The sequence below is a fragment of the Erigeron canadensis genome, chromosome 4 (genome assembly GCF_010389155.1).
Source record: "Erigeron canadensis isolate Cc75 chromosome 4, C_canadensis_v1, whole genome shotgun sequence".
Taxonomy (NCBI): Eukaryota; Viridiplantae; Streptophyta; class Magnoliopsida; order Asterales; family Asteraceae; genus Erigeron; species Erigeron canadensis.
In genome coordinates, this window is record NC_057764.1 from 7639155 (window position 1) to 7663074 (window position 23920).

At 33.2% G+C, this 23920-nt stretch overlaps 2 protein-coding genes across 5 annotated transcripts; one reads left to right on the top strand and one right to left on the bottom strand.

Annotated features, from left to right (window-relative positions):
• Nucleotides 1-1179: 1179 nt before the first annotated feature.
• On the top strand, nucleotides 1180-2154 carry LOC122596921 (transcription factor MYB13-like). The gene is made up of 3 exons (XM_043769566.1): nucleotides 1180-1312; nucleotides 1448-1577; nucleotides 1692-2154. The coding sequence occupies exons 1-3, from the start codon at nucleotides 1180-1182 to the stop codon at nucleotides 2152-2154; spliced, it is 726 nt and encodes a 241-aa protein (XP_043625501.1).
• A 4872-nt stretch (nucleotides 2155-7026) lies between these two features.
• LOC122595591 (protein LAZ1-like) lies at nucleotides 7027-17708 on the bottom strand. Of its 4 annotated transcripts, XR_006323236.1 has the most exons (9): nucleotides 17277-17702; nucleotides 17125-17181; nucleotides 15134-15242; nucleotides 14563-14747; nucleotides 14356-14444; nucleotides 13997-14258; nucleotides 12648-12899; nucleotides 8297-8751; nucleotides 7027-7266 (listed from the first exon to the last, which is right to left on the bottom strand). XR_006323236.1 is itself a non-coding variant. In XM_043767984.1 (8 exons), exons 1-8 carry the CDS (start codon nucleotides 17463-17465, stop codon nucleotides 7243-7245), a joined length of 1167 nt encoding a protein of 388 aa, XP_043623919.1. In that variant the 5' UTR covers nucleotides 17466-17708; the 3' UTR covers nucleotides 7027-7242. The 4 variants fall into 4 exon arrangements, 2 of the variants coding, with proteins under 2 accessions (XP_043623919.1, XP_043623918.1); XM_043767984.1 differs by lacking the exon at nucleotides 8297-8751 and having other exon boundaries at nucleotides 17277-17708; XM_043767983.1 differs by lacking the exon at nucleotides 7027-7266 and having other exon boundaries at nucleotides 8038-8751.
• Between the last annotated feature and the right edge of the window lie 6212 nt (nucleotides 17709-23920).

Below are 23920 nucleotides of genomic sequence, written 5' to 3' on the forward strand. Positions count from 1 at the left end.
ATAAATATATACAAAACATGTAATTTATAATGTATCTCGTTTTGGCTTTTAATTTGTTAACCATTATGATTTTTGGTTGTGTTACATAACGAGTCACTGCAAAAAATGTTGTATTAAAAATTGAATTTATGTTTTTATATACTATATGTTTAGTTTTTTGATGATGGACGGAGTACGGGGTAGCAAGGTGGGGACCGATCGGTGACCAGGTGGAACGCTGACCCGCCTATAGTACCTATGGGGTGGGTAGCAAAGTGGTGATGGTGTTGACGGTTTTTCCTCACCCTCTCACCTTATTTGTTTTATTTTTCCTTGTCTTCTTTTAAGTGGGAAGAGATGGAAAAAGAATGGTGAAACAATCTTTTCTTGTGGGGAGAGGATAAAGAATAATGAAAAAAGAGATGAGAAGTGGGGAAGCACTCCGCTTAGGTGCCCACCCTTGATATTTATTTATTTTTTTTGTAATAATGTTTAATACTTTGTGTTTTGTTGACATTTTATTTAAATTTCATAAAAATTATATTCATTCCTCAATGAAAGTTATTTTTTTATATTAATTTTTTATTGAATTATTTTTTATAAATTTGTGTTAATTCGTGTAACGCACGTGATAAAAACTTAGTAACCTTCAAGGCTATAACATCTAATTAACCATCGAAAAAAATATTAAGGAAACAAACTTTACTTTTTAAAAGACTGTCTAGATAAAAAAAAACTATTGCCAACAATTGTTTGTCCTGAAGCAAAAGGTTAATGGCGGCCAATCTACCACTTTTCTTTACTATTATACGATGACTTTACAAATAAAACAAGTTTTTATATTTGTCATGATACACGAAAATCCTCACGTTCACCGATTCTTCACTGGTTGTCTTCCTTTTATTCATACTTACTTAGGTATTTCTAGTCAGAAATTTATATTATCTTTTAGATTTTAACATATTATAAACCTAGTTGCATCAAAACATAATATAGACACAAGAAGACTACGAAGAAAAACAGTATAGAATAGTCAGATTCATCAGTTTTAATATATAATAATGTCAAACTGGCGAGGGATTATTCTTTGTACAAGCTAGACATCTTGTGGTACTATAAATACAAGCAACTAGTTAGTTTAGGAAAGTTATCGATGTGCAGGTCCAGCAACAAGAGTTTCTTGGAGAAAAATTTTGAAAAATGGTGAGGACGCCGTATTATGACAAAAACGGAACCAAGAAAGGTGCATGGAGTGAAGACGAAGATACGAAGTTGAGAGCATATATTGAGGCAAATGGCCATGGTAATTGGCGTGAACTTCCTAAGTTAGCTGGTAAGATAGATAAATATATACACATACAAGTTCGCGTCTATGTGAATATTTATACTTAATTGGTTCCATTTTCAGCTATAAAACTATATAGTACGTATATTAAACTTACTGCTTCGCTTTTATTTGAATGTTCAGGGTTATCAAGATGTGGTAAGAGTTGCAGGCTTAGGTGGGTAAATTATCTTCGTCCAAGTGTGAAACGCGGAAACTACACAAATGAAGAAGAAGAAACTATAATCAATTTGCATAACTCTCTAGGCAGAAAGTAAGTAAAAGATTATTGCATTATTTCTTAATCCAAATAATAAGTTAGTTGATCAACACTATAAATAATAAGTATTTTGTCCAACAAGATATAATGTATAAGATGTAAATGTAGATGGGCAATGATAGCTGCAAAATTACCAGGGAGAAGCGACAATGAGATTAAGAACTATTGGCACACACATTTGAGGAAACGTTCTAAACAAATTTACTCAAATGATGGACCCCCAAATCTAGAAACAGGTGAACGAAACAAAGACATAAAGATTTCTGATGCGAAGGGAAAAGTTAAATCTGACATATTAATAGAAGTTTTATCTTCAACAGCATCATCAGTAGCAGACATTAAACAATCTTCATCTTCAACATCTAACAGCTCATATGATGTGGCTACGACTAGTGGTTCATCACTACTATCTAATGATGAATCATTTGAAGATTTCTGGACAAAGCCGTTTTTGCCAGATGACACTACTACCTCTAACGGATGGATGTCATCTATGTTTATAGAGAACATATATTATTCTTTTTCATCATATGATCATGAGATGATCATCGTTGATGACCATTTGTGGTGAATATATATATATATATATATATATACGGGGGAAGGGAATATGAGGCTGTTAGGCACTCAAGTTGGGTGAAAAACCTCTCACATACCTTTTTTTAAAAGGTAAAAATCATGGGGGGCCATGTATTTATTTAAAATATTAAAATATTAGTATGTGAGGGGTTTTTCACCCAAGTTGGATGTATAACAGCCTCATACTCACTTTTCCCTATATATATATATATATTGATTCATTATTGAATTTTATTTTTTTTTACATTACTAGCTTATTACCCGTGTAACACCCGGGATTTGTACAATTTTTTGCATTAAAATTTTTTTAGTATCTGAAAACTATTAACATATAAATAAATATTTACAAAATTTTGAACCATAATGGTAATACCATATTCATTATTAAGGAAAAAGGTTAATAATGTTGTTAAAATAACTTATTTGTATAAAGGTAAAGTATGAGGGACTAAAAATGTTATCGACTAATTCTTTGGTTAATGATGATGTTATCAAGAGAATCTAATGGTAAAAAATAAAAGTTAAAACTTAATCAATGGCTCATACCTTTTCAATTTTGAACTAGATTTAGACTCGTGTCCAATATACGGGAGTTTATGATATCAATATTAGATACGGAGTATTAATTTATTATACTTTAAAACTTAGTTTACTATTTTTATTATTAAAAAATAATTTATATAGTAAACCTTTGAATATTAATCTTAATTCTTAATGTATACTATAAGATAGTTGAACTAATGACTTATTAACTAATCAAATCGTTCAATTTCATCAAATTAACTATCGCTTATGTCATCATTTAGATTAACTATGAATAAAAAAATCCCAATAATCATTATTCAAATATATTATTATATTAGTATTTATATTAATTTGTAGAAAAAATGTCATTAATTTACACTTTTTTGTTTTACAACAATAATTTACATTTTTTAGCTCTGAATACTTAATTTATATTTATTTTTAACCATCAACTTGAGAAATTTTTAAAAAATTTACAATCATTTAATTAGTTAAAAAAAATTTCAATATATTAAATATTGTCTACAAAAAATTATTTCAAAACCTAATGACTTATTAATAAATATTAGATTAAATTTTTATAAATTATTATAAATATTAATATATAGTTTAATATTTAATATAAACACAATTTGAACTCTAGAAACATATCCAAAACATAATAACAGATGACAATATAACATCTTTATCCTATACAAATTAGGAATCACAAAACATGAAACGGTCACAGAACAATACACGATTACAACACAGGGTTACTTGAATACTAAATTGAAGTCAATATGAACTCTATCCAAGATGCATTATATCTCTCAAATCAAAAAAGTACATAATTTTTTAATTTTTTTTTATATTAGGTGATGCAGAAAAGAAGCGATGAAATGACTCAAGAACATAATGAATAATCAAAGACTATAAAAACGAACCTTCTAACATTATTCTTTCCATTTCAATAATCAAAACTCTCTGTCTTCTTTTCTAACATATGAAGACTATAAATAATTTAATTAGCTCCTTAAAACAAGAAAGGCAACCAAATCCTATCAAATATTAAAATTCTAAGAACACGGCAAATAGATAATTTCTAAAGCTTAGAATATATGCAAAACAAATAATCTCCTAAGATATGCATGCATTCCAAATACATGTTTTGGCATTTGTGTGCTACGATATGTATCATCCCACATCATACTCCTCGTCTTTGAAAAATCTCGTCCTCGAGTTTTGCCTGCGGACCAAATCCATTTGAATAAAAGAACCACCAGGGTCGAAGGGAACATTAAACCGCTTCCAATTTACTTGCCTCTTGGATTGAAACATAACATCATGCTCGTGATACTTAGGTGAGACGAAACAAAGCTGAACTTGATGGCCTACTGCTGTAATTGACTTAATTTTTATTGTATCAACCACATCTCTTTGGCTAGTAATATTATGATATGGTGAGACTATAAACTTTTTGACTTCACCTATAAGCTCCACCGACCCAACCATTGTCCTTAATTCTTTGCAACACTTTAATTCTCTTGAAATAAATGAATTACCCATGGTAAAACTTCCATACCCACGTTTACTTCCACCAATCCAATGCTCAGATTTTTCAATTAAATCATCATCATCCACATTAATTATGTTATCTTTTTCCTTATACTTGACAACTGTCTAGCCTTTATTTTCGGTCATATCCTTACCTTGTGTGCTTGGTCCTTTAGTTGAGATCTCCGAAATAAATGGAAGCCGAGAATTACTAAGATTATCTCCCTCTTTGACAACTCGTATTTCCTCCTTATTTTGCAAACTCAAATTTGTAGAATCTCCCATGTTTAGCAAGTCACCAGTCAATTTTGCTATAATTAGTGGCTCAAAAGTTAGCACTTCCAACGATCCAGCCATTCTAAAACCTGATTTTTCGGATCTCTCACACACCTCAACGAATTCCTCTGCTTCATACGTATCAAACACGGGTAGAGAAGCATAGCCAAACTCCTCATCTTCATCAAATCTCGGTGTCTCTTCTGCTACAAAAACCGGATAGATTGGTTCAAAGAATTGGGGGTTGGAATCAAAAGAAGGATACTCCTCCTCCTCGTTCACATCGTCCTGGATGACGTATCTTGATTCGGTTTCCTTCTTTGTCTCCCGTTGTAGCTCGATATCTTGAATCCTTTTCCGGATTTGCTTGATCTCGTGTTGTATTTCAAGATCTCGGACTCGCCGTTGGAGCCGTTTGATCTCAAAGATATCTCGTGGGTCACGTTTCACCATCTCGTTGCCTCGGTCGGCGGATCTACGGTTACGGTAGAAGCAATCTCCACGAGCACGTGTATCATGACCATGTTTTTCGTTGCCTCGTTCGGCGATTCTACGAATACGATAATCAAAAACACGTTGAGCCATTTTAAACCAAAGCTCCAATACCAAATGATGCGGAAAGGAAGCAATCAAATGGCTCAAGAACGTAATGAATAATCAAAGACTATAAAAACGAACCAAAAGGTTCAAGAACATTGTTCTTTCTATTTCAATAATCAAAACTCTCTGTCTTCTTTTCTAACATATGAAGACTATAAATAATATTGCTCCTCAAAACAAGAAAGGCAACCAAATCCTATCAAATTATAAAATTCTAAGAACACGGCAAGTAGATAATTTCTAAACCTTAGAATATATGCAAAACAAATAATCTCCTAAGATATGCATGCATTCCAAATCCATGTTTTGGCATTTGTGTGCTACGATATGTATCATCCCACATCATTAGGTTTGCGTATTAATATTTAAAGTTACAATTGTCAAGAATCGTAATTGTTATCAAAGAATCAAAGAGTATGAAAACAATCTTAATTGTTATCTAATTATCATAGGACAGGTGATTAAAAATAAACCTATGCGTGTTATGGGTCCGCATCATGATCACATACATATATTTGAATGTCAAATACATGATCAAAAGTATGTTTATATTTTAATTCATAATTATCTTTCATAATAATATCACATTATGAGTACAGTTAGTTTTCAAAAGTTATATAATAGAGAAATTATTATAACATGTGTCTCATTTATCCGTTGAGTTTGCCATGAAGGATCTTGGTCCTCTCAGTTATTTTTTGGGTATCTCTGTCACCCGCTCTTCTAATGGGTTATTCTTGTCTCAAATTCATTATGCCTCTGACATTATCCAACGGGCTATGATGCAAGATTGTAACCCTGTTTCTACTCCTGTTGACACTGCGGGCAAACTTGGTGCTCAAGCCGGTGTTCCCTTTGATGATCCTACATGGTTTGGCTGGTGCTCTTCAATATCTTACCTTTACTCGCCCAGATATCTCGTATGTCGTTCAGCAGGTGTGTATGCACATGCATGCTCCTCATACTGATCACTTTCTTGCATTAAAACGCATATTGCGTTATATTAAAGGGACTATTGATATGGGTATATGGACGCGACCATCTTCTTTATCTACACTTGTTGCTTACACTGATGCTGACTGGGCTAGTTGCCCTGATACTCGACGTTCTACATCCGGGTATTGTGTTTTTCTGGGGGACAATCTACTTTCTTGGTCCTCTAAACGTCAGTCAGTTGTTTCTCGATCTAGTACTGAGGCGGAATATCGGGGCATTGCAAATGTTGTTTCCGAGTTATTTTGGATTCGCAATTTATTGCTCGAGCTTGGCTGTCCTCTTCGTCGCGCCTCCTTAGTATATATCGATAATGTTAGTGCCATTTATCTTCTTGAGAATCCGGTCCAGCATCAACGCACTAAGCATATCGAGATTGATATTCATAAGTTCAACGCGGTCAAGTTCGTGTTCTTCATGTTCCATCCCGGCATAACTTCTCTGACATCTTTACCGAAGGGCTACCGCATGTTTATTTCATTGATTTTCGGTCCAGTCTTAGTCTCCGGAATCCTCCGCCTTAGACTGCGGGGGTATATTAAACCGTATTATGTATTAGTTTAGATTTAGAGGTAGTCGAATATAATAATTCAAGGTAGTCAAATGTAATTTGTAATTCTATAAATTAAGATCAATGAGAAGGGAAAACCCAAAGGGATTTATCATCTTACATTGTGTCTAAATAAAACTCTTGATTTTTACGGAAAAAAAAACCCTTCATTCAAATGTGTACGTACATGTACAACTCAACAAACTGAAAGGGATATTTTTAAAACGAGAAGCTAGTATGTAAAAAGGAGCGATGCATATATTTAATAGTCATGATAAGTACGTGTCCCTCTTTTCCTGGTATCATATTTCCCATCCTGATGCAATGTCCTGTTTTGACGACCTTTTTAAACCATTTTACATTCGTCAAACCTATACATATAAGTTTTCATCAGAAGTTCAAAACTCAACCATTTACTATTTAATTAAGTTTTGACCATGCAATAAACTTACAAACAACAACATAATCGGTACAAACATAATAATTTTACACCCAAAAATGCTAATCATTGCAAACGTCCAAAAGAAACTTCTATGGCTATTAGTTATAATCGGTACAAAAAACTTGTACGACTAAGCTTGGCTACTCTTCCCTTCATCGCTAGCTTTCACAACACGGCAACACCTATATCAACAACAGAGGAGTAACATTTATCAGCTTCGTGGGTACCAAGAGCGTTCAACATTTAATCACAATTTTATACAAGTAATTATCTTCTTTGTAAAGGACTAGAAATACCTTGTTTACGTATTATTAGGAAGTACATTAACATAAATACGGCAGTAAAAAGCGACAATACAATCAAGAGAAATATTAGAATTACAAATAATTTACAAATAGAAGTTTCTAAATGTTTCTTAATGTCTAAATACAGAGAATTTCTAAATTCTGTCATTAACTTAAAATCTTAATCTTCACAACCAATAACTGAATATTTTTTGGTTTTAAAGCATGTATGTTGTATTAGTAATAAGAAAAGGAAACACGTTGAGCAGCTCATGCCTCATCATATCATGCATTTTTATTTTTTTATTACTAGAAAAGGAGTTACAGATCTTAAAAGTTTAAATTCACTAAAGCCTATCCATCGTAGATTCATAGAGCAGAATACTAAGAAGCCAACATACTTCTAATTTAAACATTGCCACAACTCATTGTTTGTTACTTCCAGCCAAGTAAATAGAAGTGGATTTGTGCTATTTTGGATTTCCACATTAGATTCCTGCATCTACTAGAGAATAACAAACAGACTCGACTGAAAAAAGACCAAGTTAGATAACTAGTGTCAAACACGTAAAAGTCATCTAAATTTTATCCAAATGCAAAAACCCTTACGGGTTTATTTACTAATTTCGACATACTGCTCAATATCTACCTTAAATTAACACGGCAGAAGAGATTAAATTCTACACTGGTTTCTTATGACGGGAAGCATTTGATCATTGAAAGTACAATGTTCTTCAGTATTGATATACAGGATTCCAGGCTAGAAAATCCTGCCAAATGTTTTTATACATAAAACATGGATTGTTAAGCAGCCATGTCTGCCCATAAACCACGCTTTACAACACTTCTAAATAAAAAGCCCTTTCCCAGAAAATACTATATCCAAATGGCTACTTACAAATAAATACACGATCAACTTCATTCTTACCCAAATCACGACCAGAAGCTCTCTTCAACCTTCGGATATATGAGAATGACACGATGAATTTACATGTACTATTCTCCAATATCTTGAGTTTGATATAAACCTGAGTTTTCATTAACCAACTACTCCTTTGTAACCCACCTACGTCCACGAATCTGATACCCACCATACATTTGCTCACTACTGCTTTCACCACCGCTTTCTGCACTTGTATATCCTGACTTCTTACGGTGTCTCTTTTTCTTGGTGGTTGCACTGTCACTAAAGCTTCCATTTAGAAGGGGATCATCAATTCCAGATATTATTCTTTTCTTTGGTGAAGTGTTGAGACAACTATCATCTTTGGTTCTTCTGTTTATGTTTTGGGAGATCTTGTGCAGTTTTTGATTGAATCTTGTGAACCCTTTCTCTACAGGTTCTACAGCTTGGGTCATGGTGAACCTCAAATCATTAACTATCTGTGGTCGGAGGTAAGAAATGATTACATCAGCTAAGTATTTAGAAGAAAAATACTACAGATGTGTATGCCAAACAGATTATATGGATCAAATGAATGTTTTTTAGCTATAAATATAGAGGGTCAAACCGGTCACCTAGGTAGCAGAGTCAGCGATATTTGTACAGTAATGCATAGAGCCCTAATTCAATGTACTCAAACATTTAGATTATAATTGCACTGATGTAAGTGTATTTAATGCACAATTATTTATAGATCTTTTTCAAAAGTTTGCTTGGTCAACGCACACCCAGTCTTGTAAAACTGGGCCGACTCGGCTGAGAACTTGGACTCGGATTGCGGATCGGATCCTCTACAAGTCAAGTTGAGCTTAATCGGACTACAAATCAGTCAACAGCCCAGACTCACGTCAAGTTTGGTCTAGCTCGTCCGCCTTGGTCACTCAGGTCAACTTTGGTCAAATTATTTTTTATTTAATATTATAACTTTTGTTAAAATCCTAAATTAGTGTAAGTTTATGTTTCTAATCTACGAAATTTGAACTTTTGAAGTTTAACACATACAATTTCAAAAACATTATTTTGCTATATACAAAACCCAATCCGGGTCCGCCGAAACCGATCCAAGTTTTCAGTGTTAAACTGTTGAGTGTTTGACCCATTGTTTAGTGTTTTGAATAGATCTCGGGTTATAAACAGTTTGCAATGAAAGTAATCACACTATCTCGTATTCTCGTGCAGTTGAGTCGGTTTCTCAATCCAAGCCACCAGCCTTCTTCCAATGATTATTTCTGCAAGTAGTAACGTATGCATTTATGTGTATCACCACATTCACCACAGTATTGGACTTGTTATTTTGACTCATATAGCATATATATTTTTTAGTGTAACACCATTCTACCATATAAATTCGTAACTGGTCTTCCTTTAAAACTTGCCTTTAAATTTTAATGATACTTTGTGAATTGTGATTGTATCTGGAAGTGTATGTAACTTAAGTTTTTTTTTCTATTGTATGGAAGAAATTTAAATTCGGTTCAGTGTATGTAATCAACCTGTAATCTTGTGCATTGTATGTATCCGGGTATATGTGGCACCATTATAAGCTGCCACTGGTAAGTATTTGATAGGTCGAATACATACAATGCACACGATTAGCACGTTAGTTACATACAATGAACCGGATTAAAGTTTCTTTCATACACTCCCAAATACTTAACCCTAAAATAAAACACCTCATTTCACCGGATTTTCACCTAAAAGGCTATGACTACGCTAATCAATCTCCTCAACATCATTTATTATTAATTTAAGATAACAGATTTCATCTAGACATGCTACATTATTTGTTCCCAATACACACGCTAATTAAGTGCCTTGTTTCATGCTATCAAAACCAATTAATAGCAACGTATTTCAACATAGTTCCAACTTTTCCCAAACAAGAATAATGGCATATCATCATCCACATCCTTCAAAATCTTGTAAAAGAAGGATAGAATGACAAGGGCTTGAATGACTGCTTGGTGTAACCCCATTGAAACAAGAAAAAGGTGATGATCCATACACCACCGTTTTTAGCCGTACCCCACCAAACATGTTTTAAGGTATTGTACATTTGTACTGTACAATATTGTCAAGCATGTTTGGTGGTGTACAGCAAAATAATTAGTGGTGTACACCCATTCCTTTGTTGCATAGTAGCATTATTTCTACAAGGCCATCAACAACATTATTTGACCACTAAAAAGCACGATTTTCTACTTATTCTATTGTAGTTCTCCATGGTTCAACTAGGAAAACAATTATATTCATTCCTGATCTTCTAGGTATACAACACAACAGATTTCAAGTTGTCTTAGTCTAAATCTCCCATGCTCACATAGTTCTCTTCTATAAAAACTAATCTTCTACAACACACTGATCTTCAACCCCTCTATAGTTTGTACAATTCACATATCCTATTAATTCTGGTTAGATTACAGCCGATTTAATCCTGATTCATCTGACATCTTCTTTCAAGAGTGTGCAGAAATTGTTCAAACAGTAGAAACCAGTAAAGCAAAGTAGAATACTGTGTGCTTGGTTCTTGGTTACATATATTGTGTAAAACAGAATTTTTGGTTCAACTTGCTTTCGCACCAGTTAAAACATGACACAAACCGAGCTTGTCTGGTCATAGGTTTCATTTACACATTGTCTAATCTACCCAAGATCAACTCTGAAGATTATTCTCATAAATAAATTAACTGATAAAGCATAAATTAGATATCCCTTGTCATCTGAGCTTGTACAAGGAAATCAAATTATGCCAGAAAGCCATACTAAAAATAGTCAATCAGCACCAATATAACCCACAATCCTAATTCTTGAGTCCTGATGCACCTAATGTCTAAAAACTAAAAGATTTCAAGTTAAATACATATAATCAGATAACTATAGTTATCAAATTTCTTCTGCAATTTAATTGTTATGTGTTATGTAGGCTAGATTTTAACAACGCAATTTATAAATTACTTTTTTTCCCGAACATTCAGTCGGTATACGACATCGGGGAAACCTCACCGTATAATGGTGAAGCCTTGCACATACCCTAGACAATGAGATGTTGATCATGAGCCGTTACAAGTATTCAGAGGGAAAAACCCCAAGGTTTTGCCATCCCTAAGGATCGAATTCAAGACCTTGGGTAAAACCGGGAGTGCCTCTGACCAAGTAGCACTAAACATATTTTAGAAAAGTTAACTCGCCACATCAGAGAATATGTTGGTATGCACATATTTCATTTTATACTCAGAATTTATATGCAGCAACCATAAAGTCTCGCACTACGACCAGTACTCTACCCTCTAGATATACTGGTGAGTCAAAAGAAATGTAACAGCTTATATCTGCTGCTAAGGCTAAAACAACATAGAGGGGAGAATAAACCATTCGGCGTAAAAAAATAAGAAGATTTTTCTAGGCCTTACGTGAATATCGTCAGACCATATCTGTTTTGTTATCACTCAAATCCTGGTGAGTTTCTAGCACTTAATACTTACATTATACAAAAATAAAAGTTGCACACTTGCCCAAAAGATAACTTACGGGTGATATTAGTCAAAGACACATACTTGTCTGTTGCAAAAAGCCGAACCCAACTTGATAGAAAAAATTAATAATGGAACATGTATAGAAGAAAGGTATCTCGAATCTTCTCAAGTTAAGACTACATATAATCTATATCCTTTATGAGTTCTTTGAGTAGCCACTTGTTCATCCAAATGATGGTACTTACTAAGTCTAGAACCAGACTTTAGAGAGAGAATACCATAGCTAAACCCATATCTAAGTTGACTTTGTAGGAAGTACATACACCCATCACTAGAGGATTTGTATGAGGCGGAAGCTCCGCTTACGGTTATGAAAGCACATTGAGTGCAGATATAATATGAAAAGGTGAAAACTAGAGCGCGAACTCAACAATACAGCGACAAAAAGAAATCTTAAAATTTGACATGAATCAAAGACAATTTACCCACTGAAGAAAAAAATGATATGATATACAATTGACCCTTTAAGATGTTTAATGCGGAAACAAAACTAATTGTATTGTTTGGACCTTCCCCGAACATTTGGATAGAGATGTGATGCATTTGGCACCCCCAGTAGAAACATGCATAACAAAATAAGATATGATGGAAATACTGATAGGGGAGATGGACATACATAGTGTCTATGACACCCTCACGTCTCATAAGTATTCAGCAATAATGATTTGTTGAGGTTAATACGCACATTATCATTCACGTACTCTTAACTTTCCATATTATTTATGCAATATATTATCAAGTAATACGCATGACAAGCCAAAAAACAATTTATATAAAATCAGTAAGTAAGAAAGAAAACTTACGTATTCACCGCCACCAACAAAAACATCACGAACACTCTCTCTAATGGCAGTCTTACTCTTGACATCATCATGAGGTTGAGGGAGACGTAGTTTTGTAGGTCGTTCACTATCCCTAACCTCATCAGGGTCTACAGGACAGTCAGTAGATGCATAGTCTCCAAGAACTGCGACATTTCCCTTGAAAAGGTCACCCATTAGCTCATATGGTTTTGAGGGAAACACATATAGGTGAACCACAGAAGCAATGCCCATCTGTACTGGATTAACACAAAAACGTCATAAGGTTGAAGTTTTATATACTATGCAAATATCACGATTTAAAAAAGAACTGAAACTACTAAATAAAGAATAAAGAAAACTCAAATTTCTGTTACATTTTATTCCCACTCTGACATTTTTAACGGGTGAATTTCTATAGTTGCTTATCATTCCCTATGTTGTTAATAACGGTGTTATAACGGTGGTATAACGGTTCTCAGTCCTTCCCCAAAATAACGATTAAAATAACGGTCCCGTTATTAACAGTGGTATTTACCGTTATTTTACCGATATTTAGCTCTTGATATTTCGGTTGTAACGGTGTTATAACAGATTTTTTTCTTTTCCCCTTTTTTTGGGCCCAAAACTAATAAATACCTTGTTGTTTAATAGTCCATACTACTAACTAAATAAAAGCCCAGATCCATCTATTATTTTAACACAAGATAAAGAAGAAAAACATGTCCTACCCCTAATTTTCAATCAATCGATCGATCTATAGCAGCTCCCATCAGCAGCTTCTATCAAGTACACAGCAGCTCTTTCCTTTTCGTGTTTCAAATGATTTTAAGCTTGACTTTTAAGTTTAATATTAGTGTAAAGTATTAATTATTTTGGAATTTTTACATATATATATATAATTAAATATAGCATAATATTATGATAACCGTTATACCACCGGTAGAACCGATATATCAAATACTGGTGGTCAACCGTTATTCGACCATTAAAAACATAGATCATTCCCCGTGCAAAATTTATTTAGTTTCATATATATATACATATACACACTACAAAAAAAACAACTAGATCAGATTGAGAAGCGCAAAGATTACAAGAACCTCAGCGAGTAGTTTGAAGGGTTCTACAAAAAGACTGAAAAAGGGGGAAAAATGTCTATATTATTATTAATTAGCATGACTTTGGCAACTAGAGCCATGTGATTAAGCATAGAGGAGATGGAAGATGTGTAAAGGTAACTCTATTATAATAAATCATATCCAATGACCAAACAGTATAGCCAGTAGTACAACAGTAAGTTGATCAAAAATTACAGACGGTGGAAATCAGACGTGATCAAAGATAATTACCTCAATGCAGATAATGAAATCCTGGATACTAGATTTGAACTGTAACGTCTGAGCTATTGGACTTCTGACTAACCCGAATGAATAAAAAAGAGCAATAAGCACACCTTGCCACCAGGTCAAAAATACTATCGACTTAAATGTTAGAAACTTGGCCAGAGGGTGTATATGAGCTAGCTCCTCTGCAGTAATTTCATAAAACATAACTAAGCAATAGAGTGCCCATGACTGACTAAAATTTAAAACAACAGCCAGGTAAGAGTACCTACACATTTAAAAAGTTTCAGAAAGGATGTTAGTCAACTCTTCATTGTTTAGAATGCATTTGGCAGATATGACACAGCAGAAAGATGATATCTTACCCACAACCCCATTTGAAGTCTCCTTCACAATATACATCAAATGCTTCAAGAATGACTGCTAGAACAGCTGTCACAGCCTTGATAATCATCTGTTGCAGAAATCTTGTTACTCATTGGTAACGGGATCAGATCTTGTAGAGAAAAACTAAAAGATTACTTAAAATCTATAATGAGCAGACATTAGTTTTTCCGTATGAGGAAACTTACATACTGTACAATTCCTATTTTGATGATTAGGTAAACCCTCTGACCCAACCGCCATGGTTTTAAGAAGAGATTCATTGGAAATATATGCTTCACGATACCACTTTCATGACTTTGCTCTAGTAACGGGGCTTTTGGTCCTCCACGTCCTTCCCTCTCTAGGAACTCAATTGTCCTGTTTTCACCCCCTAACAAATGAATAAGAAAACTATAACCACAGATAGCAATATACGTGAACCCGCAAAAAAACTTACACAAATGTGTAATGATAAACTAGTATATGTTAACTTTTAAAAACTAAATTTTGAGAGTAGAAAAACAGTGAGGGCACAAGAAGGTTCGGCCCAAAATAAGATGAACAGCAAACATTTATTTGGAAATAAGATGATTAGAGAAACAAAATTCAATTAACAGGGCACTACAAGCTTCCTTATAAACCAGCAGCTAAAATGTTAACCATATTATGAGTCTCCCGTCTCCCACAAAAAAACCGATGATATAATATATATATATATATATAAGAAACTCAAGATGAAGGTTACTACCTTCTTTAAGAAAGTCAGAAAAAACATACCCAAGCATGCAACAAGATATCTCCCAAAGCAATACATCGCAAAAGCTTCATAGCAATCTCGCAGAATCCCAATATCAACACTAATTGATGGATTCAAGAGTGACACAAACTGCAAAAATGAGTTCTAAGAATACTATATACAGCATATGGCTCGGATCATAACATAAAATTGCATAAATATGGAGAACTAACATTGATCTCATCTTCCTAAGCAATACAGTATTATTTGTAAGACTTTACTACGAACTATAGCCTCCAAACTATCAAGGTAATTATCTTTTGAGATCATACCCAATGAGGTGATTAAACAATACTAATGTAGTAATTTTAAGAAACACTTCCTCTTTCCTATTTCAATAATTATCCGAAATTTATTTTGTTGTCTCAACAGTCAAACTTTCTCTCTCTAAAGTTAAAACAACTTATGGTAAATATTGCTTGGAAAATAGCTAATATAAAAATCATGCCTCAAGCCCTCAACTCATTCATGTTAAAAATAAAACCCAAACGGCCAAACTTTTATTAAATCAACGATAATTAATCCTGTGTAGACAGGGCGGCCTAGCTTTCCCACATAAATCAACCAATTTTTGTTAGTTCTTTTTTCCTACCATTTCTGCAAATTTACATATCTTTTATACTTTGAAACAGAGTTTACTACAGCTGGCTGTTTGGTGCATATGATAGAAAGTCTGTCTAGATTTTTGAATCAGATCTCGATGACTAGAGGTCTCTAGACAGATAGGTCACATTAATCTAATCCACACTTTTCAAGATAGATAGGTCACATTAGTCACATTAGACCTCAATGACTAGAGAATTCTAGACAGATAGATCTTTGAATTAGATCTCAATGAATAGGGATTATGCATAGCTTGGCTAAGAATTTCAAATATTCTTTCCACCTTGTCGACGGGATTGATCATATGAAGATAATTTTTACTAGGGGTAGAGATTATTTTGAAAAAACATTTCTACATGATGAACATCGTAGGTTTTTTCTATGTGATTTTCCTCTAAAATATCTTGCTCAATATTTATATCGATCAACATAATTGATGACTTGCAAGATAAATGTTTGGCCGTTTTCTATAAAGCTAAACTATCTAGCCTTTCCAAGTCTACTTGAACATTGCCCATTCATGCATAGTATAATGTTTAGTAAATACAAATGGTATATGTGCAAATTGAGACACCAATTTGTCATATGTTGTTCAAAATTCAATATCTGATGTTCATCTGTTTGTAACCTACTTTGACGATACAAACAGATAGGCTTGCCAGCCAATTCGATGGTCCAAGTGAAACTCAATCAGACCCAGATCTAGCTGCAAGCCAAGAACAAGAAATACAAGCTTGGGTTAATCTAATTCAATGGAAAAGTGCAGACAAGTGATCCTAGGGTGTTGAAGTCTTTCACTATGTTCTACACCAGTTATTTTAGTTGCTTTATATTTTAATATAGTATTGTATTTTAGCACATGTTCTGACTTAGTCATGGTAGTTATTTCCAATTCCAAAAGTGTAGTCACAAAGCGGGGAGAGCAGTTTTTTTCGTTACCATCTTATGTATCCAAACTTATATGGAAAAGAGGTGGTTCTTTTGGTTCATTTTTCTCTCCAGACGATATATCATTGCTAACTTAATAAGTGGCATAATTAAGTGGTGATCTTTGATAGCTAATTTTATAACACTAGGTGAGTCTGTATTGTGTTTAAAATTAGAATCCGCCCAACAAGAAGTCCAGGTGGTGAATCTGTAACTTGGAAGCTTGTTGCCTTTTTTTTCTTCGGGATAATTGTTATACCGAAAAAAAAAAAAAAAAAAAGAATTAAACAATACCGAAAAGAAGCACACATGCAGTACATCAAACAGGGATTTAACAAAACTAACAATAAGCAAACTAACATTTGAGAGCTAGGTTAAATGTATCTATATCTATCTATGCAAAGAAGAAAGGGAAAGAAAAGAACAAGGGAGGTGGGGTTACAGATTCAACAGCATAACAAGGTGCCATGATTATGATTCCAAACAAAAACTTTTGTTCCTGGTAACAAAGTCAAACATCAAACAATCAGTCAAAGGAAACATGTATGTAGGTATACATACATATAGAATTATGTATAATAATAATAATAATACCTCTGGATTCTTGTAAGCAGAGAGATGCTCGAACAACAAGTATATTGAAAGGGTCAAGCTGATGAATACAAACACTCCCGCCACTAAATACGGCCATGTGGGCGGTCCAGATGATAATAATGATGATGATGATCTCAGCTTATCGATGATATTTAATAAATAATCAAGGGGTTTTACTAAATTGTTCATCTATCAGTAGTAATTAACAACAGGGTTTAGTGATTAATCATCCAAGACGGAATTTTGGAAGCCAAACTGGTGTGGTGGATTAGATTGATTGGATTTTGGATGGATGGGCGTGCGGGGGGATGCAGAGGGTTGATTTTTTCAGGGAGTATCAACAAATTGAAAGATTTCTTTTTTTTTTCTTTTTCTTTTATTTTTTCCTTTTTTTCAAACACAAGTGGCATCGGATGACTACCACAAGGCACAAGCAACAAATTCTTGATACACCTTTTTCTCATATACCTTATTTTTTGAAATTTTTAAGTTTGATTTTACTTTCCTTAAAATGAAATATTTAGTAAAAAAGAAAATAACAAGTTACTGGAGTTACTATTCGACACACTACAGTCAAATCTAATTAAAAAATATGTAAGGGTAAGTCACCACCAATTCATTAATATATTTAATCCTTTTTATCTTACACAATATTTATTTATAGAGTCCAAAAGTGCAATATATGATAACTAGTTAAATACCCCCGCGTTGCCTGGGGTTAAAGTCTTTACATGTATATCGTAATTTCATGCGTTATTTATTTTATATTAACATTAAGATTTTCACATTATCAAATGTTTTCATCTTGTTTTATTTTATTAATATACAATACGTACATTGTGATGCGAAACATGAAATGGAGACAAAAAAAAAATGTAATGGTTAAAGAGACATTAAGCTTTAGTCCATACAGGTTACACATTAATTAGTTATGTTTAACTAACATAATAGGTAAAACTAAAACACTCATACTCTTTGACACAATAGTTATGTCTTTTGACTAACCGATTGACTCAAATTACAACACTTTTTTGCCAACTATTTTCATCAAGATTTGACAATATATATGATTTAACTAATAGAGTATTACTCTATCTTATTTGAAAAACAAAATTTATATAGCTAAAAAAAAACCACCCACAAAAAACAAAAAAACCATAAACAAATCCATATACTCACCCACCGTTTTTTAGTGGTATTTTAGTTTTTTTATTTGTATTGCCAGATGTCCTCATTTATCTTCACTTTTTTAACAACACATCAAAACAACTTTCATTCCATCAGATGTCTTTATTTACCTACTCTAACATGATGTATCCCTTTTCTTTTCTTAAAATAAACTCATATTCATCTTCTTGATAAGTTCTATCAGTCATACCTACATATTAGTTCGATTTGAAAAGAATTTCTTTCTTATCTAATGTATCTATTATCATTCTTTTAGCCTTACAGTGACCCCGGGTCATCGAAAAACCCAAAGGTATGACGGTGGCGGTGATGAGAGGAGGGACAGCGGCGGCGGTTTTAAATTATCAATCAACAGCATAAATTTCTAAGATTATGAAGAAAGCAAGTCAACCCTTTTAGCACAGGCATCATCAACACATCTATTATCATTCTTGTTCAGTGGTGGTTGTTCCCGACGGTGAAAAGAGATCAGCGGTTGTTCCCGTTGATTATTACAGTTAGAGTTATTGTTCTCGGTAATTGTCAACGGTGGTGAAAGGAGACCGATAGTGGTTAGTTGCGGTAGTTGTACGTTTGCGTTGATTGTTTCGAAATGATTGCTACTGATGGTGGTTGTTTTCGGATTGTTAACTACGGTGAGAGAAGATGAGTGGTGGTTACCAGCAGTGGTTAAAAAAGATTAATTGGTTTTATAATTTGGTTTTTATTTTTATTTATATATATTGTGTATACTATATGAGCTGTACCTACTGTTTAGAAAGGTGTAAGGGAATTGTAACTAAGCTTGTTACTGTAGCCGACTAAGCCATTGGAGCCCCTACTGTAGTAGTTCACTTTTGAATTGTTATATATATAATGTCTAGTGTAACTTAGTTACACATGTGTGTCTGTGTAACTAGATATCTTTAAAGTATTCGTGTTTAGCTCAAATTTGATATCTTTAGACTATGAGGAGTAGAGGGTTAAGGGAATGACCCTCTTCCACTCCTTACTTGACATGTGTCATAGCCTAATCATGAGGGACATTCCCCCATTCCCTTAGGGTGGAGAAATGCCATAGGGGCAATCATTTTATTATTAAAATATAGTAAAGTGTATATATAAAAGGTTGGGGAATTAAAAAAATGTCAAAAGCTTTTTTTTTCTTTCTTGGAAGTGCCGAACATTCAGAGGGACCACCAAAAAGGTAGAGAAAGCTAGAAATGTAACGCGTTAGAAAACGGACGGGGCTCACGAATTAAGGAAGGGGAACGCCCCCCGGGGCCGAGACCGGGCGTTCCGGGGGCGTTCCCAGGCGTTACGCACGAAAAAAGAGTGTGGGAACAAGCTACTCCTCATGGTCTTAAGGTACTGTACTTTTTACCTAAGCTTTACCCCGAAATATTTAATATTAGGAAAAATTATCTAGATAGTCTAATTTTAAGGTGTGTATCTTATTTTAGACACCTTCATAATTTTTTACTTATTTGGTCAATGAATACTTACTATCTAAATTTATGGTAGGAGATAAAATTATCCAATCAAATTATGCCAAGTGTCACTAATACATGATATATAATTATCTCAATATTTTTCTTTAAGTCCTTTAACTTCAATCTTTAACTGAATGACCATCATCAACCACGTACCAATTGATATTTCTACGTAAAATTAAAACTTTGTAGATTAAAAAGATGGAAGAACGATAAAGACAATTATAAGTATTGGCTTGGATTATACATGCTACATATATCCGTGGGATTATGGCATCGGAGTGTAACAAACTATGACTCAATGGTTATGTAATGTAGTGACCTTTCAAAATGGTTATGTGATGTAATAACCTTTCATTTTTGTTATTTTCATGTATGTTACCGAGTAACATCCAAGTTATACCTGGTAAATGCCCTGTCATGCCACGTCACTTGCCAAGTCAACCCTTAATGCCTACGTGGACTTATTTATTTATATCTATATTAATTTTAATATATTAACATATTTATTTATTTAAACCTTTACACATTACGGAGGACATTCCATTCCATTACATTATGGGAAAATGATTTATGCATAAACATTTATTTATTATATACAGATCTGATTTTTGCCCAAGATTTGCAGATCTTGAAATCGGATTACTTTTATTGACGATGATGATGATGATGAAATCGTTGGAAGAATACTGTCGGAATCTGGTGGTGGTTGCCGGAATCTGCTACGGTTGCCGGAATCTGCTGGTGTTGCCGGAATCTGCTGTTGTTGTTGTGGATGCTGCTGCTGTGTCTAATATCAGTCTTTTTACCCATTTTGAACCATATATGTTGGAATCTTGAAATCGAAAGAAATCCACTATGATTTGTTAACCCCCAAAATAATAATTATAATAGTACAGATTTGGGTCTGAGTTTGACTAAATCTGAGTTTGACCTGAGTGTGTTTGAAAAATGGAATGATTATTGAAATAATTTGTGAGTTTGAACTCTGTGTTGCTACGTAATCGTACTGCTTGCTTGGCCAGTTTGAGAAAGCCATTAAAGATTGCACATGGCCTTGAATATACGTCCCTCTTATATGTGTTTATATATATATATATATATATTTATAAATTATGAGTATAATTAAATGTTTTCTGATTTATAATCAAATATATTTACCAAGTCATCATGCCATGTAGATGTTTCCAAAAATAAAACTAATGTTGTAACCGGCTACCTGTACAACAGGTCAACCACTACATAAAAAGAACAAAAATGAAAGGTTATTACATCACATAGCCATTTTGAAAGGTCAATACATTACATAACCATTGAGTCATAGTTGGTTACTCTCCGATGCCATAATCCCTATATCTGTATACACAAAAAAAAATATAATATATACTAGAGCATGTTGTGTCACAAAAAACAATTACAAGACTTAACTTCATTATTTGGTGAATTAGTTTGTGTTCATTATTTCATGGAGCTTTATGGGGTTACCGATGGGTTTTAGGATCACTGCAATTGGGATGATCAAACACACCATACAATTTGGAATTTTGTTGATATATTTGAGCTGGGTAAACACAATTCGCTAGAAACCAGTAAATATATTTTGAGTAAAAAATAATTATATTGTGGTGCAAGTTTTAACATGTTATACTTCCCTATCATATCATTTGGTATGATTTGATTGGGTAGTTTATTTCTTACTTAAAAGGTTAGATGGTAAGAAAATATTGATCAAATTGGTAAAAATTTTTATAGGTGTTCAAAATAAGATATACACTTTGAAATTAGACCATTTAGGTAATTTTCCCTTAATATTACGTGTGTATATGTGTTTAGCTCAAACTATATAGTATCTTTTAGGGTATTCCAAGCTAAAGCAAGCGTAATTTTGAACATTTAGTCTAGTTATTTCATATGCTTATTGAAAACACAAAGCATTTTGGAAGCCACATGATTGTATCTCTCAAGCTACATCAATGAAGCATTCAATTAACCTTGAAAACAAAGATTGAAGATAGCAACCCGAGATGTATATGAGTATGAGCTTAGGGTTGAAGTGAGCTTGAAGAATACTTGACACTTAATGATAAGTGTAACAAGCTGTCTCACTCGATCCAAATGATATGAGGCTAAAACATTAAGATTATTGATAATCTCCTTAAACTACTAAAGAAGATTACCCAACCTACATCACCAATCCGAGTTGTCAATCTCCTAGCATAGCCACGTTAGTTCAGATGATGTTGTGCTTATGTAATTCGTGTGTTTTTCAAAGTGCTTTTGGTGTGTATTTTAACATAACTTAACAGCAAAAGTTAATTGGATTAACGGAATATTTTGAACTTCACTTTCAAACATCCCGCCTATTTTTTCCCCCTTAATTTATGTCCATGTCCTGTTTTTCGATTGAAGATACACACACTCATTTTTTCAAATTTCTGATTTTCGATTCAAGATACACACCTTTTGAATTTTAAAACATCTTTCACAATTCCGTACACCCAAATCTTTTCTCTTCCTCCCTCTCTTCCGTTTTATTATTTCTTTTAAAAACAATGTCTAACAAAAACATCACTTATGTTGATCAACTGGATGTTAAGAAAGACTTTGTCAACATGAAAGTTAGGATCATCAAACGTTGGATCCAGATATATTGTCTTGATATGGTTTTCATTGATGAGAAGGTAACCAAATTTCTACCTTTTTTCCGATGTTCAAACATCCAAATCAGTTTTAACTTTAACCTCACTTTAAATTTTCTGCTCATCTAGGGTGCCAAGGTTCAAGCCAGTGTTAAGAAAGAGTTGATACCCAAATTTGATGACCTTTTAAAAAAAGATTTTGTTTTGTTGATCAACAAATGTGGTGTTGGTGTTTCCGATGATAAATATCCTGTAGTTAAAAACAAATTGAAGCTAAATTTCTACAAGTGTACCGAAGTCAATGTTGTTCATTCATTCAGTGGCCATCCTTATGGTTTTGCTTTTGTTCTATTTAAAGAAATCAATGTTTCTAAGGCACATGATCCGGATGTGTCGAATGTCGGTAAGTATATCTTACTCTAATTTAAAGTTTTTATATACATCTATAGCTGACAAACTAAATCAACCTTTTCCATTTTATATTTTAAATAGATGTTATTGGTTGTATAACTTGGTGTGGAAATCTTGATATATTCAAGTCGTCAAGTGGCAAAGAAAGCAAGCGTTTCATCTTTCATCTAAAAGATTTAAGGTCATACTTATAAATTAGTGTTCACTCAAATTTTAGACCATTGTTCATACTTATCACACACTAATTACCTTTTTTTTTACCCTGAATTACAGTGGTGTAATACTCAAATGCACACTTTGGGGAGACTATGTTGTTAACTTATTACAGTGGTGTAATTGACTTACCACCGATTCTTTATATGTTTCATCTCTCGGTAGATCTAAACAGTATTTGGAAACCCTAATCACACATTACACAAAAATATAACATATTTAACAACAATATACAAACAAAAAATATTGATAAATTTATATAATAGTATCCACAAACAAACTTTTAATATTTAAATAAGCAAAACCCTAATCACACATTACACAAAAAGAGGTGAAAATGTTATTAAAAATTGAATCATATTAAAAAAAAAAAATTCAAAAAAAAGCAGCAAAGAACAATATACAAACAAAATTTTTTGATAAATTTATATAATAATATCCACAAACAAACTTTTAATATTTAAATAAGCAAAACCCTAATCACACGTTACACAAAAAAAAGTTGAAAATATTATTAAAAATTGAATCATATTAAAAAAAAAATTTCAAAAAAAAGCAACAAAGAACAATATTGCAATAGGAGCAAAAGAAAATTCTTACTTGATTGTAATCACCCATAACGGAAGTTTTTCCAATTTTGTGAATAACTGTGTTTCCTTTTATTTTCTTTTTTGACAGATGTAGCGTTTTAATTTGATCGGGTGTGGTATTCGATGGTTTT